The sequence below is a fragment of the Chenopodium album genome, chromosome 7 (assembly GCF_948465745.1).
Source record: "Chenopodium album chromosome 7, dcCheAlbu1.1, whole genome shotgun sequence".
In the NCBI taxonomy this organism is placed as follows: domain Eukaryota; kingdom Viridiplantae; phylum Streptophyta; class Magnoliopsida; order Caryophyllales; family Amaranthaceae; genus Chenopodium; species Chenopodium album.
In genome coordinates, this window is record NC_137840.1 from 69,191,934 (window position 1) to 69,208,925 (window position 16,992).

The 16,992-nt window shown below is 35.2% G+C and overlaps 1 protein-coding gene across 2 annotated transcripts; it reads right to left on the minus strand.

The window, feature by feature from the left end:
• Positions 1-195: 195 nt before the first annotated feature.
• LOC145639309 (uncharacterized) lies at positions 196-14,352 on the minus strand. Of its 2 annotated transcripts, none has more exons than XM_081690519.1 (17): positions 13,232-14,352; positions 12,814-12,871; positions 9,633-9,805; positions 9,211-9,378; positions 8,805-9,098; positions 8,602-8,690; positions 7,749-7,833; positions 7,380-7,580; positions 6,705-6,764; positions 6,393-6,472; positions 6,003-6,310; positions 5,769-5,860; positions 5,553-5,682; positions 2,577-4,732; positions 2,191-2,480; positions 668-835; positions 196-556 (listed from the first exon to the last, which is right to left on the minus strand). In XM_081690519.1, the coding sequence occupies exons 1-17, from the start codon at positions 13,619-13,621 to the stop codon at positions 427-429; spliced, it is 4,872 nt and encodes a 1,623-aa protein (XP_081546645.1). In that variant the 5' UTR covers positions 13,622-14,352; the 3' UTR covers positions 196-426. The 2 variants fall into 2 exon arrangements, with proteins under 2 accessions (XP_081546645.1, XP_081546644.1); XM_081690518.1 differs by having other exon boundaries at positions 12,814-12,874.
• Positions 14,353-16,992: the final 2,640 nt, after the last annotated feature.

A 16,992-nucleotide genomic window follows, 5' to 3' on the forward strand; every position in this document is an offset into this window, starting at 1 on the left:
CAGTACTCTATCATTAGCTTTTCGAAATAATATGAAACTCAGGTCTTATTTTTGTGAAAAAGATAAAGTTTGTCAATTTGATGGGTGAAATATACAGTAGTACACACAGTACACTGTTTGATAAAGTATACTACAGTACTTTTTTTAAAGGTAAGAACTGACCAAGGCCCAACTCAAGGATTTCATGTCTGAATCATTAGTATGCCATTACTTGAAACTGATTGTGAGAGGTTACCTTTGAATTTAAAGAGCGAATTTTATCATAAATACTGTAGCATTTACAACAAATCCTGCTCATCAAATTTTATGGAGACAAGAATGAAGGATCAACATAAGCTATGTTATCTATCTACAGCTCTACAAGACTACAACAGCCATCTTGTCAAAATTATAACTATCTGCTTAATTATAAATAATTGATGTATTCTACCTATAAGTTTCAGGTGTTGATTTGGATGAATCTCTACGATAAAAATCGTACTCGTTCAGCTTTAAGATATCGTCCTGCGACAAGTCTAGACCACCGCAGCTTAAATAATTCTTGGCAACACGTACTCTGCAATGCACAAAACTTAGTTTAATAGTAATTACATGTTTTCAGGAATGAAGTTGGTTCTTTTCGATAATACCAGTAACAAGGTCAATTGAACAACAGCCAGTGACTTACCTCCTTCGCTTTGTCTTCTCAGCAGCTTCAGCCAATCGGGAAGCCTCTGATCTCGAAATGTGAGTCAGCGAAGATAGATAATCATGGAGTACAGATCCTCTTACTGTCAAGTAAGATCTCAATGGAACTACTGACTGAACAATATTCTGTAGGCACATCTCCCTTTCTCTGCAATAGGTCACAGCAGATTAGGTATACTCTATATAAACATTTCACAGACACAAGACATAGGAGACAAACCACAAATATTACAAGAAACTGGAAAATTGTAGGGCTTGATAAATTAACCAGAGAACGTGTATAACGAAAATTAAACTGGACAATAAAAATTTGAAATCTTAAAATTTAATAAAGTAGAACACCAACATCCCATTTGGTAAGAGGTCATAAATTGAGATAATGGTGATGAAGTTGTATACAAAAAATGTTGGTAAGGAACGCTCATGTTCATTGCCATGGTAATGCAATACCATCACAAATGAGTGTTGATCTTCATAAAACACCATCACCACTCAATACTACCTCTAAAATAGTAATGGTTGGTAATGAAATTCAAAGAAATATAAGAGGTATTTGGGGATGGACTAGCATTACCATAGAAATTGAAATAAGAATTTCTTCACATAATTACAAACAAAATCATCCCATTATGCACTAACAAACAGGCCATAATTGACACCACTGTTTATTACGAAGTATAATTTCTTTTCCACGTTTATTCAACAAAACATCTCACCAAAAAAACCAAATATCGAAGAAAGCTGTCCAGCATACAGCAATTCCATTCCACTGTCCTAAAAGTCATGACATACAAAAGCCTTCTGATTTATGTGCATCAACAGACAATCTATATAAAGGAGCCTTAGAGGCTTAGACATCACTTAAGAATAAAAGAATGGCTGCATCACTCAATGACGATCATCATGCTAACACCTCCAAGTTCATGTTTTGGTTCAGCTAGAATAAATCTTGACTTGGATCTGACCCTCTTACTTTGTTGGTCGTAATCCACATCCTCCACAAGTGTGTGTGTGTGTGTGCGCGCGTGCGTGTGACTTCCCCCGAATTCACCCCAAATAAGTCAATGCTTTTAAAATTGCAAAGGTATTCCTAAATGTAAAATTAAGATACGATTTGTCTTCACTTCAGGAAAAAAATAAAAAAAAAATCCCCATTTAATTACTGCCAGGAGGGTGCATATAATGGTCATTTTATTTACAACTCTAGACTAAACAGACGAAAATGCAAACAAATATTACAGTAACCTGTAAACTTATTAGGTGGCAACAGCATTGAGATCAACAGGATACAACTCTATGAGGGGTAAAAAAGTTTATATTAGGCTATAGCTACATTTCACAACACACAAAACACACCAAATTCAGCTCATGAGTGGGAATGTTCAGCTAAAAAGAACAAACTCCTAGTTCTGACACAAGAACATTATGGAATGGATTTAAATCAATAATAACTATGCAATGCATTTATCACAGTCAAGCGCATAACTAAGTTCATGTTCAGACCTTGTGGATGAAATATCAACTGTTGTTGCCGCCTGTTTTATGCTCATGTCAACCAATGGAATTTGCCTCTTATTTAGACTTAGTAACTTTCCTAACGCCATTGAATTGCTTGTTGATATGAGCATCTCCCAACCTAGATGCAGATTTTTGGCAAGGCCCAGCTTTGATTGTAAAGCATCAATTTCTTTAGCATACAAAAAATAGCCATATTGTGCAACTGAAAATGCCATCTGAATTTGCTGATCATGCAAACCAAAAGAAAAATCTTCCTCACTAAGACCTGATGAATTCTGCAACCATACACAAATTATCATAGATGAAAAAATGAGCATACCATAGAATAGTGAGAACAAACAGTAAAGCTAAAAATCGTCTGAGTTGCTTACATTGAGTAAAAATTCATAGTCATGAAGTAAAAGATCACCCTCTGAAATTAAATTGCTCATTCTATAACCCAACTCCACAAGTTGAAGCGCATTTTTATGTTCTGTGACACAATACTGCCCCAAATCTGTCTGCCGGAGTTCATTCCACCTTTCCTGCACAGGATTTTTTACTTTTATTGCAGAACTCCTAGAGTTTATAGATTTCTTAAAGAAATCCATGCGACTGCACTCATCCATCACCTGACATCCAGAGGTGCTGGGCTCATGATGTTCATTACTATGAGAATCTCCCATCTCTTCATCCCTTGCATTCACATTTAAGTCAATACCACAGAATCTATAGTCAGAAGCTTGACATCCAATAACAGACGGGTCAGCGTCATCAGTTGCAATTGGTGAGACAATTTCCATCATATCTGTTCCTGATGGACACTCTGTTCCATCATTAACTTCAGTCTCTGGAACAAATGTTGACTCAGGCACATAGGACATGTCGAATGACTGACACTGATCTTTAAAGTGATTAAAATTTGTAGCATCTGAATATTGGTGATGATGCTCCTCTGCTTTTGCCAAATTTAGTGTTTGCCCATCTAACGGGTTTGGAGAATTATCTACGGCAGGAAAGCTTGTGAAATCAACCACATTATTCTTATCAGGTAATAGATGTTGGGCACTTTTTGCTTTTTCCTTATCTGTATATATTTGTTCACTCATTAGTTTCAGAGAATCATCTGCTTGCAGACAACTAGCATGCTTGACAGTGGGAACTTGTTGATGTTGCTGTTGGATTTTCTTCTCCTTTCCTATTTCACAGATCTGGTTACTTAATTGCAACAAGGGAACATCCACAGCTACAAAACTATTGTCACTTCTATCACCTGTCTTCGGACGCTGGTGCTGAATTTCCTTCTCTTTAGCTTCTACGAAATGAAATAGCTGGTCGTTTGAAGGGTTCAAAGAGTCACCCAGTGCTGTATAGCTGAAAGGATTGGCACTTGCTGTTTCTGGATGTTGATGCTCACTGTTTTGAGTTTTTTCCAGATTCAGATTGTCAAATGATGGATTGAAAGAGACATCAGCTATTACTGGACCATCACGATTCACTGTTCCCATTTCAAGATGCCAATGCTGAGGTTCAGCCATGCTAGCCTTCTCTATGCACTGCATGAGTTGGCCAGTGGACTGATTCCTTGTACTATCTATTGTACCACTGATGGGATCAGCATGTGTTGAAGGTGTAAACAAGCATCTCTTTATTGGGTTTTCCCCCTCTTTGTACTGTCCTACCTGGTTGCTCAACGGGTCCAAACACAGATTGCTGGCATTTTCTGTCTCTATCTTCACACCATTTGCATCTCCAAAATGAAAGACTTGCTGCGCTGACTGATTATTAGAGTTGCCAATGATTGAAAACATTTCATAATCCACTACAGGAAATTGGTGCATGTTGGTATCTAAGTTTCCACCTTGAGTGTGTACAAGCAGGTCATTCAACAGGCTCAGACAGTCATTGTTTTCCCCATTACTACTGCAGTTTGCACGGACAAATTCCAGATGTTGATGCTTTTCCTCTGCAGAGTGTACCAAAAGGTCAGTTGATTGTTTGCATGAATTACCCACAGCAAAAAAGTTGAAGTCGTTAGCATGTTCCATGTCTGGTGACCGGTGTAATGTACCATTAGCATCACCAGGCAAACTGTCTGAAACAGCAGGATATTCATTATTACAGATCTCATCTTCAGATTCAGACAGCACAGTGTCAGATTTTCTGCGGACATTGCGGCGAGCAAATGCTACTGGAGAGCCTGAAGAATTGAAGAACTCACAAGTATTGCTTCTTTCTATTATATCATTATCTACATGTAGAAAGCAATCTCCACTTAAAATTGCTTCTTTCTTTGCCTCAATGCTTGCTGATTCACTTATATCAAGATCCAATTGATCCTGTATACTGACATCACCCGACTCTTCTTCCTCAATCAGTCCTAACAAGCTATGATTATATTCCATTTTGCAGAAGGATTTGGCAACTTCTGCTTCAACAAATTCAGATAATGAAGAAGGTAATGCCCAAGGAATCAGTTTAGGTAATACACGGTGGCCAGCTTCCAGATTGAACATCAGAGGACTGAATATACTTCGCATATTTCCATCTGAAGCATTAAAAAAAAACCAATCTGAGAAAAACACTTTTGGAAATAATACATAATTCGTATATAGATATAACAAATACTTTAATTTTGAACTACAGATTCTTAATTATTTAAGAACTTTAGGTAGATCATTTGCAAGCAGCACGTACATAATTTTCATCAAGCCTACACTCTGATATATATGCACATATGTACATGCAATTCATATCTTGCAGGATTTCAGAAAATAAGCTGAGCTGAATAAGCAAAATATATACCTACATTTCAAATATGATATACTAGTCTTTGACCAGAGCTCTGAATATTGTTATGATAAATGCTTTCTGTTTTTTAGGGTTAAATTAACATGTTTAGAATTTACATCTTCATATGTATTTCAAAATTTAAGCAAATTAGTTAATAAAAATCAAAAACCTATTATCTAAGATATTTAGTTAAAACCTCTATTTTTTTCTTTTTTTCTTTTTTTCTTTTTTTCCCCTGTTAAAGATGCATATTGTTTTGCAGGGTAAAACTTCAAATATTTCCGCCTAGTGTCCCTTCCATCAAAGCTCTCTCTCCAACTAACTAGCTTATTACCCATGCCAATAGATCATAACGCAACTATTTAATTTGCGTATCCCTCTTATATCAATTCATAGCATACATTCTTCCGATCCGATGTCTAGCTTTCTCCTGGAATATGCGCTAATACCTCTATATCACGCCTTCGTTAAAAGGTACTACTGTTTGGAGGGGAGTGGAATGGAGTGGTGGGGAAAGGACGTGTGGTTAGCAAAGTAATCTCCCTAGACAGTATTACACTCTGAATCTATCTTACCTTTAACGCATTCTTTACTCTGGCACCAAAATTGAAGATTCATCAAAGTCTTACGAATGTCCCCACCGCAAAGTTTGATGCATCTTTCAATAAGGTTAGGTTGTATATTGGCCTTTTCAGCAGAAGAAACCTGTAGAACAAGACAACAATGAGATATTTGATGAGTGAACGGAAATGCTTCCAAACAGGAGAAAAGTCAGAGGATTAAGGTCAAACCAGAAATATATGATCCGCCAGCTCCTTTAGTGATGGCATCGTAAAACAAACTTCTTCTCTATCCAAACTGTCTGGCAGCAGCGGGCATTCATCTGAAAATTATAACTGTGAATAACTTCACAACCGAATAAATAGGAGAACATATCAGAAATATTTATCATGTTTATTAGCTAGTGGAGCATATATAATGTTATTGATATACTTGTAAGAAAATCTTCATTAGTAATCCCTTACTATTACTGGTCAATATCATGGGCCGCTTCCCTATATCAGCCAGTTGTTGTATGGTAGAAATGAATCCACGATCATCGCATAAAGTAACATCCACATCTTCAAAAAGTATCAATGATTTGATGTCACCTTTGTCACAAGAAAGTTTACCATTACCGTGGTATTGACTTTCATTATTACCCACATAATCTTCCTCTTCTGAGAGAGATATTACTTCAACTACACCATTGTTCAAATACTGTTCTGCTGCTCCATTTGTTTTTACAGGTGAAGTCTTTAAGTTGAGCTTACCCTTAGGACTTTCCTGGGCCCTAGGCAATACAAATGGTCAATTTCAGGAGATTGTGGGTTATCTTAAGAATGATTTCAAGACAATGGGCATCAAAGGCAAACCGTTTGAGAAAATGCGATCCTACAGCCTCGCCAAATTTTTGCTTGAGAAGAGCTCCATTCCTCCAGTCTGATGCATTAACCTTGAAACAGCATGAATAAGCAGCAAGAAAAATGAATAAGTGTTGTTTAAGAAGAACAATCAGCAAAATTGAACTATTTTACTTCTAAAAAATTGTGTCCCCTCAAGTATCCAAAACAGAGTAAGGAAACACACAAAACAATATGAAGCTCATTTGACTTTTAACCGACACTAGAGCTGATTTTTTAGCCTCAAGCAACAAATACGGGGTTTGCAACAAAATAACAACATACCTCAATGACTTGGAAGCCTTGCTCTTTTGCACAAGCGTATATGGCCGCCGATTTTCCACTCTGCATGCCAAAACAAAGAGCTTAGAAAAATCAAAGGAAACAAAACATCCAGAAAGAGAAGGAACAGGTTAACCTGACATAGTGATACATGATATGATTGCAATTTCTTCATGAATTGTTATAACAAGTTTTTTTCTTTGTGGGCTAGAATTACTTATTAAACATCTTTGTGGGCCAAGGCAGCGGGAATTCTAACAGTTACTGGACCGGGGTAAATTTGCAATCTATCTTTGGTGTTCTGACTTCTAAGCACAACTAGCACTCTGCTTTAAAGTTTTCTTGATGCAGAAAAAAATTATAACAACAATATTTCTTTATAATTGATTTGTATAAAGATTTTTGTTATATACGGAGTACATATATATATATATATATATATATATATATATATATATATATATATATATATATATATATATATATATATATATATATATATATATATATATATAATTGAACATGAGGACAAATGTTAGAACAGAGTCAAAAGACCATACAGTGAAAAGAAGGGATATGTCATACAAAGAGACTAATAACGATCAGAAACATGATTGTGACTTATTTATGTACTCTCACACTGTTAGAACATAAACTGCATTGTGAACAAGAACATACCCCAACAGGCCCTGTCACCAAAAGAACATTTTTCAAGCCAGATGCCTCTAAATTTTCAGCATCTGAATCACTATCATATTCACCATCTTGGATCGAGCACTTGTCAGCAGAGTAAGAACTTTTGCTGAAACGAAAATCCATTTCATGCCAACGACGAAGCCAGTCATTTATAAACTTCACAGCTTCACTGTTACCACAAACCTGCCAAAGTAATGAGAGAAGATAAATTTTTTAAAAAAAACATTTAAAAGTACATATTAAATAATGATTCCCCCTCCTACCCACCCCAAAAATTTAAGTGAAACAAATACGAAGTATGTAAAAGAAACAAAAGTTGTTCTGTATCAAGATAAAATTCAAAGGCCAGACCTCCAATCCCTTTTCTGGATGATATTTGTTTGCCCACATGCTATTCTCTGGATAATTACCACGATTGAGATAATCTGCCATATTTCTGCAAGTCAACCACATCAGTTAGGTTTAGTTAAAACCGACATATTCTTCAATCAGAACATTGCTTTAAGAAACAAGGAGGATCTTCTAAGCATATAAATTGCCCAAAAAGTCAAAAGCAGCAACATTTTTATATAGGATCACATTTTGTTGGTCCAGAGAAACATGAAAATTTTTTAACAATTGAGACAATATCAGAGAACAGCAGCAAAAGGTGTTAAGCTTTTTATTGATGTAATAAGTACATAGACATCATGAAGACAAAACAACATAAGTATCTAATAGACAACCGAAAAACGGACACCTAGAATACAGTATATACAGAATTTGTACCCTGAACATCCCCATCACCACATACTTTTTTTTATTGTCTCCTTTACTGTTACTGCTTCTAGGGATTGCTACAATACAGTTTCACTATTATTTTCTACTTTAGGGCTTTCCTTGAATCAAAATACTTAAAAGTATGGGCCTCCACGATTTAACTTATACACTCTCTACAGGCTATGTCAAGCCTTCCTTCTGTATATGGATGTCAGTATGTCACCCCTTGGTGACTTTATAAGATAGTCCTTTAAAAAAAAATACAAGCTCCACAGGGAAAGAGTATATCTTACAGGAAATGGTAAAAGACTAATAGAAATGGAGAGCCAAGAACCAGAATGGTACATACAGACATATGATATAATGGCACATCTATGTTCATTATAATTAAACACAAAAACTTGATACATCCACTGAAATTTAAAAGCAAAGAGTGCATGACTACCTTTCCTGTGGAAAAACATTTTGCTGCTCAAAATGTGTGCTGACCTGGCCGACCTTACCAAAGATACAAGGTTCAGTTTCTTCAGAATTCTAACAAAGCAGCACTTAGTCAGAGCAGCAGGTAAAATGCAAACCAAACAAAGATTTTATTTGACTTAAATTAATCTTGAGACGTAACCTCGTGTATAAAAATGATGTGCTTACCTTTTCTAAGTTCTTCAACGAGTCACATGGTGTCACGTCTTCATCGATGACTATAGGAGAGGTGTACTTAAAAATTACAGACGAGTCTTCATCAGTACTACAGAAATGAGCCAAAGAAACATCCTTAAGAAGCTGTGAAGTTCTGGAAGTATTTGAAGCTCTCGAAATATCATCAAAATTTAGGGAACCAATAATGCCTTCGAAGCAAGATCTTTTCCTTTCTTGATTACAAGAGGTGCTGAAGATCCCCTCATCAAAGGTCCAATTGCTCCAATCAAGAGAATATAAATCATCCTGTTAAATCAAACGTGAGAAAAAAAAACAGATTGTCTTCAACTCAACTGGAGATAGAAAGCATTTAATTGAGAGTGAAGTGTGATGAAGCCTACTAGAACAGTTTATCTACCTTAACGTTATCAAAAACATGAATAGGACCGATCTCAACATTTCTCTCCTTCCTTTTATCAAAGCACCCATTATTCTCCACCTCAATAGTCTCCAAATCTTTCTTTCCTGCCTTCCACGAGGAGAAAAATGGGTGTATCTGCTTTCCAGCAAAAATCCGTGAATTTTCCTGATTAGAATTGATAGAGTTAGCCACGTAGAAAATTACACATTAAGAGAACAACTCATTAAAGGCTGAATTTTCACTATACATTTTTTTAGAAGAAAAAAAATAATAAGACTGGCAGAGAGCAAAACAGTAAATTAGAGCTGAGCTAAGTCTTCATGACTTAAACCAAACATAAGCAATCAACATATTTTATCACTTGAATTGAAAAAATATTGCCTAAGAAAGAAATTAGAAGGATGATGTTGGAAGCAAACCTCGGCAGTCTTCTTAGCCTCCAGCCACAGATCAGGAACAGGCTGTGGAGATTGCAGGGTAGCTATTGGATGAGTTGATAGCTTTGACGTGGATGTCGCCTTATTTCCATTAGTTCTTCCATTTTTTGTTGAAGCGCGTTGCTTTGTTTTTAGTTGATGAGGGCTTGCATCATCTTCAGGAATGAATATCAAATTAAAATATATTACCACAAAAAAATGGGTAAAGCATTGTATGACGCCAAAAGTATAAGCATTCCAAGACAAAATTTCTAACTAGCGTCTTATCTACTGATAATCAAATATAAGAGGTAAGTGCAGAAATAAAATTTAACGTTGATCTACTAGTGAAAAACAAAAAAAAAAAACAAAAAAAAAAAACTTTAGTCATAGAATAGGTAAATGTGAATTGGAGAACTTTCCCTCCATTCATAATGTCTATGTTATTTCTTGAGCACAATCAATCAAAGTATCAAAGTCTTAATCTTATATGTGCGGTCGGCTACATTAACCAAAAGTGATTATTCTGTATAGTCACCCACAAAAATCTTCATCCTCCATCCCTTAGGATCAAATACCTCATTCTCATGCAAATTCATATCCTTCCTAACTCCTTCAAGCCAAGTCACTTTTTGTCTCCCTCTACCTCGTTAAATCTCTCCATGATCTCACTCTTCCACTCTTCGTACCGGTGTCCCCGGGGTATCCGTCTTACATGCTCTGTTATGGAACGGGTCAATAAGGTCAACAGAGCTATCGGACCAATTCAACCACCACTTTTGGTGTACTCCAGGCGCGCAAAACAGGGGCAGCAGCAAGGGTCAATTGTGAGAAGGAACAATGAACAACAGGACAAGGCCAATTAAGGGGAAGTTGAGGAAAGAAGGCAGCCTCCTTTAATCATAACCTTTGTGGGTTTCTATTTTAGTTAATTAATGTCACATGTTCTAGTTAAGTCTTGAGTATATGTATTGTAGTTAGGGGGCAGTAGAGATCATCCAGAAATTAGTGAAAACACATGAGAGACTTGTGGCCTAAAGCTACTGTGAGATTCATAACCTCAAGTTATGCCTATCCTTTGTAATTCAATCATCAGTGAATCAAATACTCAAGTTTAAGCCTTGGTTCTTGCAAATTGTCTTAAATTATAATTGCAGTAAGTTAGTCTATTACATGCTCGAACCAACACAAGTGATTTTCCCTTCGTTTGTGAGGAAATGACACAGTATAAATGGGTGCTTTATCATGTTTCACACGCCAAAATTGTTTAATAACTGCAGTCCATTAAGACAGGCAGATCAGTTGTTGCTCATAACCAGCTGAAGATAATAATGGGCCCAATATTCAGCTTGTTTGATTTCCTACAAATATCATTACTTAGGGACAATTAGCTCTTCAGATACTCAACGGTGTCTGAGTTGGTTTGAAAAATAAAGTGCTGAAGTCCAACAACACTCCCATAAACACACACACACACACACACACCAAAAACTCAAGCTGAAAATTCTGACTGATCCTTAGATTGCCACACACACACACACACACACACACACAAAAAAAAAAAGTCACCTTTGACTTTTTTTTTCAGAGTTAGATTTTACTATCCTATTCTACTTTCAAAAACATACTCACTTTTATTTAAGTGAATCAACTTGTGAGCAAATTTCAAATAATTCTATGGAGTAGCAAGAAAGTTAAGAGAATATATGCAAATTTTCTCCAATCAAAAGTCAATGAGGGGAGAGTGCATCAGTCTGTTGTGTGAGATTTAGTTCATAGACCACAATAGGGAAGGAATTTAGGTTTTGAAGCACGGTGCTATCTGAGTGGGTAAGCAGCTAAAGATGTTTCGTTTGGTACCTGACTCTAAGTCACAAGGAAGACCAAGTTAAAACTTTATCTTCAGCAAAAATTGCCGCAAGGCTTAAGGTAGCACTAAGTTTGCTATCTAACGCCATCGAAGTCTACCTTAGACTCTTAGAGATATCTTTATAATTTGATTTTTGGCCAAGTTTGAGTCCATTTATGTGACTAATGAACGGTTATGGAGGGTTCTTGGACAAGAAAGCATCCATTATTTCCCCTCGACTTTATCATATGTCCATCTTTCACCAGGCTTCTATTTCACAGCTTATAGTTTGCGAGGTTTATTAGCTTGTCTTAAAGCTTCTTTGTACAACATGATGTTGTCCATCTGTAAGATTTTCCTGGATTTTTATGCTTTAATAATGCTAGTCAAGAATCTGGATCGTCCATTTTTCAAGTCATTTACTTTGTAAATGTTTCTATGGGGCATAGAGCACTTTGCAAAATACCAAATCTTACTATATTCCTGCTTCCAATTGCATTTGGATGGCAAAACCCCCATGATGTTTACCGCCTTTATGAGTTTATGTAGGCTGCAGTTTTGAATACACTCTTAATATCTAAGGTGCAATGGCCAAGTAGAGCCTTGTTTCCTAATTTGCATTTTATACTATAAGGATGCAAAATTCCTCATTTCTCGAGAAATATGACAATCCATATATGATACATTTTCATGCTCTACTTACACTAAAGGTAGACAGTAAGATATAAAAGATAGTTTTGGTCTTTCCATCCCACTTTGATGGGCGAATGCAAGTGCTGCTTTCACAAATAATAAATCACAGGGTTCTTTGGGGTACACATCTATGGCAGTCAAGTAGTGCCATGGTTGGTGTGTAATGGCAATACCTTTTAGGAAAGGGCTTATGATGTTTTGGAATCATGTAGTGATTGTTGGCTTGTTGCCTCTTTAGCATAAAATCTTCCTATGTCGAGACTTGAGAAAAATCGAAAGGATAATGCAAGCTCAAACTTCACCCCCTCTTTTCCTTCCCTCCTATCCCCTCCCTTTACCTTTATAATTTCTACCAAAAAATACTCTTTGCCTCTTCAGTTGAGATCAGCTCTGTTGAGTACCCCATCAGCACCTTATGATTTGCTAGAGATTTCCACATGATTGACATGGCCTCCAAACCGTTGTAGAAGCATCATGGTCATAAACACATATGTCATATAAACCTAATCCTACCATCCCTAAAGCTAGAGAGACAAACTCCAGGTAACATCAATTTGTTTAACATTAATATTTAGGACAACTAGTTAACTACAACAAAATCTCAACACAGACACCAACAAGAGAAAATTAATTTAGGACTACCTGGAGATTCCGTATCATCGAGATCAACAACAGAAGCATCTTTTCCATTGACAGCCGCCTGCTTTTCAACCACAATGCACATAGATTAACAAGAACATCATTCGTGAGATGAACAAAAACATGTACAGAAAAAAAGATAAGGTAATATAACACACAACTATGAACACATTCCCTATTGCATAAGATTATCTAAACAACACTCCACCAAATTCAACCATACTCAACTAAATCATAATCATAGCTTACTTTTAGCATACCACATTCATATTAGTTCAATAAACATATCGAAAAAATAAATCAAACTTTTAAAATACCACAAAATCGAGCTCAAATTAAACAACTTTCTCACAATTCAATCAAACAATTAAAGCATAAAAAATTAAAAACCCAAACCCACATCAAATAAAACAATCTCTACCTTTTTAGACCCCCTTTTCGACGGCGTAGAATTCCCTTTTGCATTCCGTCCTCTCTTTCGCTTCCCTCCTTGACTCCCACACACTTCCTCCTCGTCATCATCGTCGGCAATCACCTCAACCTTAGCATCATTCGCCTTCTTAGACCCCCGTTTCTGAGGCGTAGTACTTCCCTTAGGTCTACCCCTTTTTCTCTTTCCTCCTTGACTGCCGCCAACTTCCGCCGCATCACCATCGTCGGCGGCAATTTCCTCGACTTTGGTGTCGTGCGGTTTGAGAGGAAATAGCGTTGTTTGTACAAATTTCCGACGAACGAGCTTCGGATCCGGTGATTGAAGATCGACGACATTGGAAATTGGGGGTTGATCGGGTTGATCAGGTTGATTATCCATGGAATTGATGAGCTAGGGTTTGTGGAAAATTAGGGCTTATCAATCGAATTTAGGGGTTTTTTAAGCGGGAGTACACTAGAGTTTTACATGTGATAGGAGAGAGAAAGAGTGATTGAGGGAATCAAAGATTGATTCCCGCGCAATTTGGATGAGCTTGTTGGATTCCTAAATTAATTAGGATGGTTTTTAATTTATTTTTTTTGATCTAACTTCAAAAAAAATGATAAACTACAGTGTACATAATTAAATATTGATGACTTCCCACCAAAAAAAAAATATATATATATATTGATGACTTCCCAAAAAAAAATTAAATATTGATACTTGTCAAAAAAAAATATTGGCGAAAAAAGCTTAAATACTTCTTAAGGAAAAAAAAAAAGAAGAAGAGGGGGGGGGGGCTTAATTACATGCAAAGTATGTGTCTATGTTGTTTTTTTTTTTCCTTAACTATCATAAAAAAAAATAAAAAAAAACTCCGGTAAGAATAATGTTTAAAACTCTTTTTTCTAGTATGTAGCTAGATTCTAAATTTTAAAAATCACAGCCTTAAAAAACATAACACTAACAGACATAAAAACTTAAACAAATACAAATATACACGACATATGAACCTTTTTTTTTTTTTTATAAGAATAGACATACGAACTTAAACAAATACAAACATTAGTTATTTCGAGGATGGTAGGAAAGGACCAATAGTGGGAGGACATCATTTTGTCGTTTCATACCAGCACAATACATACCTCCACGGACAAACTTGTCGATCTTTAAACTCTTATGTTTGGAAGATGATCTTGACATGGTTTTTCGGCTTAAAAGATTGGAGGAGTCGCTTCCCTTCACAACAAAATCCCCTCTCCTTTTGTTGTCCAATCAAGGAAATCACATTCTCTTCCATTACTAAATTGGCTAGTCGCACCCTTTAGCGTATTGACCTCGGGCTCTTCAATTTTCTTCATAATATTGCATTCGCTATTTCCTTCAAATATCTGGTTCTGAACTTCATGTGAAAGGATGCCTCTACCTTATATATTTTTGCATCTAGACTCAATGTTTCACTCGGTGCAATCTCACAAGGGTTTTCGTTTACTCTGACAATAGATGAATTTGAGACAGTTACTTCCCTCAATCCTTGATGGGGGGTCCACTGAGATTTCTTCAAATATTGTCATGTTGAATCTTATTTGACTCGTCTCAATGAATTGACTATTAATATTCAATTGTTACACTATATACTATTTCGCTTCATACTAAAGTAATTTTATATTATACGTAATGTATTGATAAACATGTATTGTTAAATTGAAAAAACTTTTACCAGTAATTAAACTATATAATGATACCATTTAAAATGATATTTTGCACATGTGCCGAGAGTCAATTGACATTAAGATTTTTTTAAAAAAAGAAAAAGAAAGAAACGATAAGTGGACCAAATTTGTACTTGTAGATTATTACTATTCAATTGTTAAAATTTATAGTTAATGATAATTAAAGATAATATCGATTAAAGTTTTGCATCGATTTATGTGTCATGTCACTATGAAATACTAAAAAAACATAGAAAGTACTCCCTCCATTTTTAAAATACTTGCTCATTTTCTCCATGCGCGAAATTGTAGGAGAAATTGGAGAAAGTAATAAAATATAGAGGTATTGCGGTGAGTAGAATATGGGTACTTGCAAAAGTAGTGGAGAATATTGAAATAGAGTGAATATTAAAATAATAAAATATGATCATGGTGGGTCCACTATGTGAGAGAATATAATTTAATATTGTAAAGGCAAAAGGCTTTCTAAATAAAGAAATGAAACAAGTATTTTAAAACAGCTAGTAAAAAAAAAAAAGTTGAGCAAGTATTTAAAAACGGAGGGAGTGTATTGCAAGTTAGATGATTATTGAAACCCAATAGGCCAATACTGGGTATATGTTTGTACTTCATCATTTAGAACAAATTTTTAGTACCCATGACAAGGTTTTGCATTAAGCATCATAAAGGTTCGTCATTGCTTTCATTTATTAATTATAAATCTAAATGTAATATGTCAATATAAGTTGTTATGACTTATGAGAATGAAGTTAGCAAGCTAGTAATATGTTAATCATGGAGTGTATTACAAGCAAAGTTTATTCAAGAACACAAGTCTTAATTTTATTTCTCACAACATTTATTGGCTATATTCAAGTAATGTTTTTTTTTTATTTTTTATTTTTTATTTTTTATTTTTTTATAAAAAAAGAAATATAATTAAGTTGCGATTATTACGAAACGAAGAGAATATATTGTTTTCCCTTAACAACTCAATTATCACCACAAAATGGAAAAAAAATGTTTCCAAATGAAATGATATAGACTACAAAGTACATAGACATTATGTCCGAAAATAACTGACACATTCAAACTTTGCAAATATATCGATTTACTAATTTGACCTTATTTTTATAATTTACATGAGTAAATACAGGTATTAATAAAAATTATAAAAATAAATTGTATTATGAATTTATGATAGTACTTTATATCAATACCAATCTATTTTAATAGACTTAGGTCTTGTTCTTATTGATTGAAATGAGTTGAACTAAACTAAACTTATTAGAGCTGAACTGAAGTGAAGTGAAATGAATATTTTATAAGAGAAGAAAATTTGAAGCTGAACTGAACTGAATTAAGCCGAAAATAATCGTATGAAAATAGATAGACCCTAATATTGTACTCCCTCCGTCCCCGAAAGAACGACCCATTTGGGTTGATTACGCGGTTATTAAGAAAGTTAAATAAAAAGAAGTAAAAGTATATTGAAAAGATAAATTTAGGGTTTGTAAAAAAAAAAGAAAGATAAGGGCCTGTTCTCATTGACTGAACTGAACTGAACTGAATTGAACTGAACTAAACTAAATATTTTATAAGAGAGGGAAATTAGGAGCTGAGCTGAACTGAACTGAATATTTTATAAGAGAGGGAAATTAGGAGCTGAGCTGAACTGAACTGAACTGAATATTTTATAAGAGAGGGAAATTAGGAGCTGAGCTGAACTGAACTGAATTTCTACGTAAGAGAACAGACACTAAAGTAATAAAATTACATGGAAAATCAATTTTTGATATGGAGAAGCTAATTTTGCACAGATATTATTGCAAATTGGTGGGTATTTTAATGTAAATGGGTCATTCTTTTTAGGACTAAAATTAGGCCAAATAAGTCGTTCTTTCAGGAACGGAGGGAGTACAATTTTAGTGAGACCAAGGGAAAAAAAGAACTCATGGAATCATGGTAAAATTGAAAATAGCCTTGTCACAACTCACAAAAAAAGCTCGAAAATCAAGACCCCCACACCTCTGTCTTGCACAACTTTTGTCCACTTCT

What these genes read in the sequence shown, in the direction of transcription:
- LOC145639309 (XM_081690518.1), bottom strand. Translation starts at nt 13,621, where the DNA reads ATGGATAATCAACCTGATCAACCCGATCAACCCCCAATTTCCAATGTC. An exon ending in AGGCTAAGAAGACTGCCGAG is followed by an intron (nt 9,379 to 9,632) that starts GTTTGCTTCCAA and finishes AATTCTAATCAG; the next exon opens with GAAAATTCACGGATTTTTGC. An exon ending in CATGATATTGACCAGTAATA is followed by an intron (nt 5,861 to 6,002) that starts GTAAGGGATTAC and finishes TATAATTTTCAG; the next exon opens with ATGAATGCCCGCTGCTGCCA.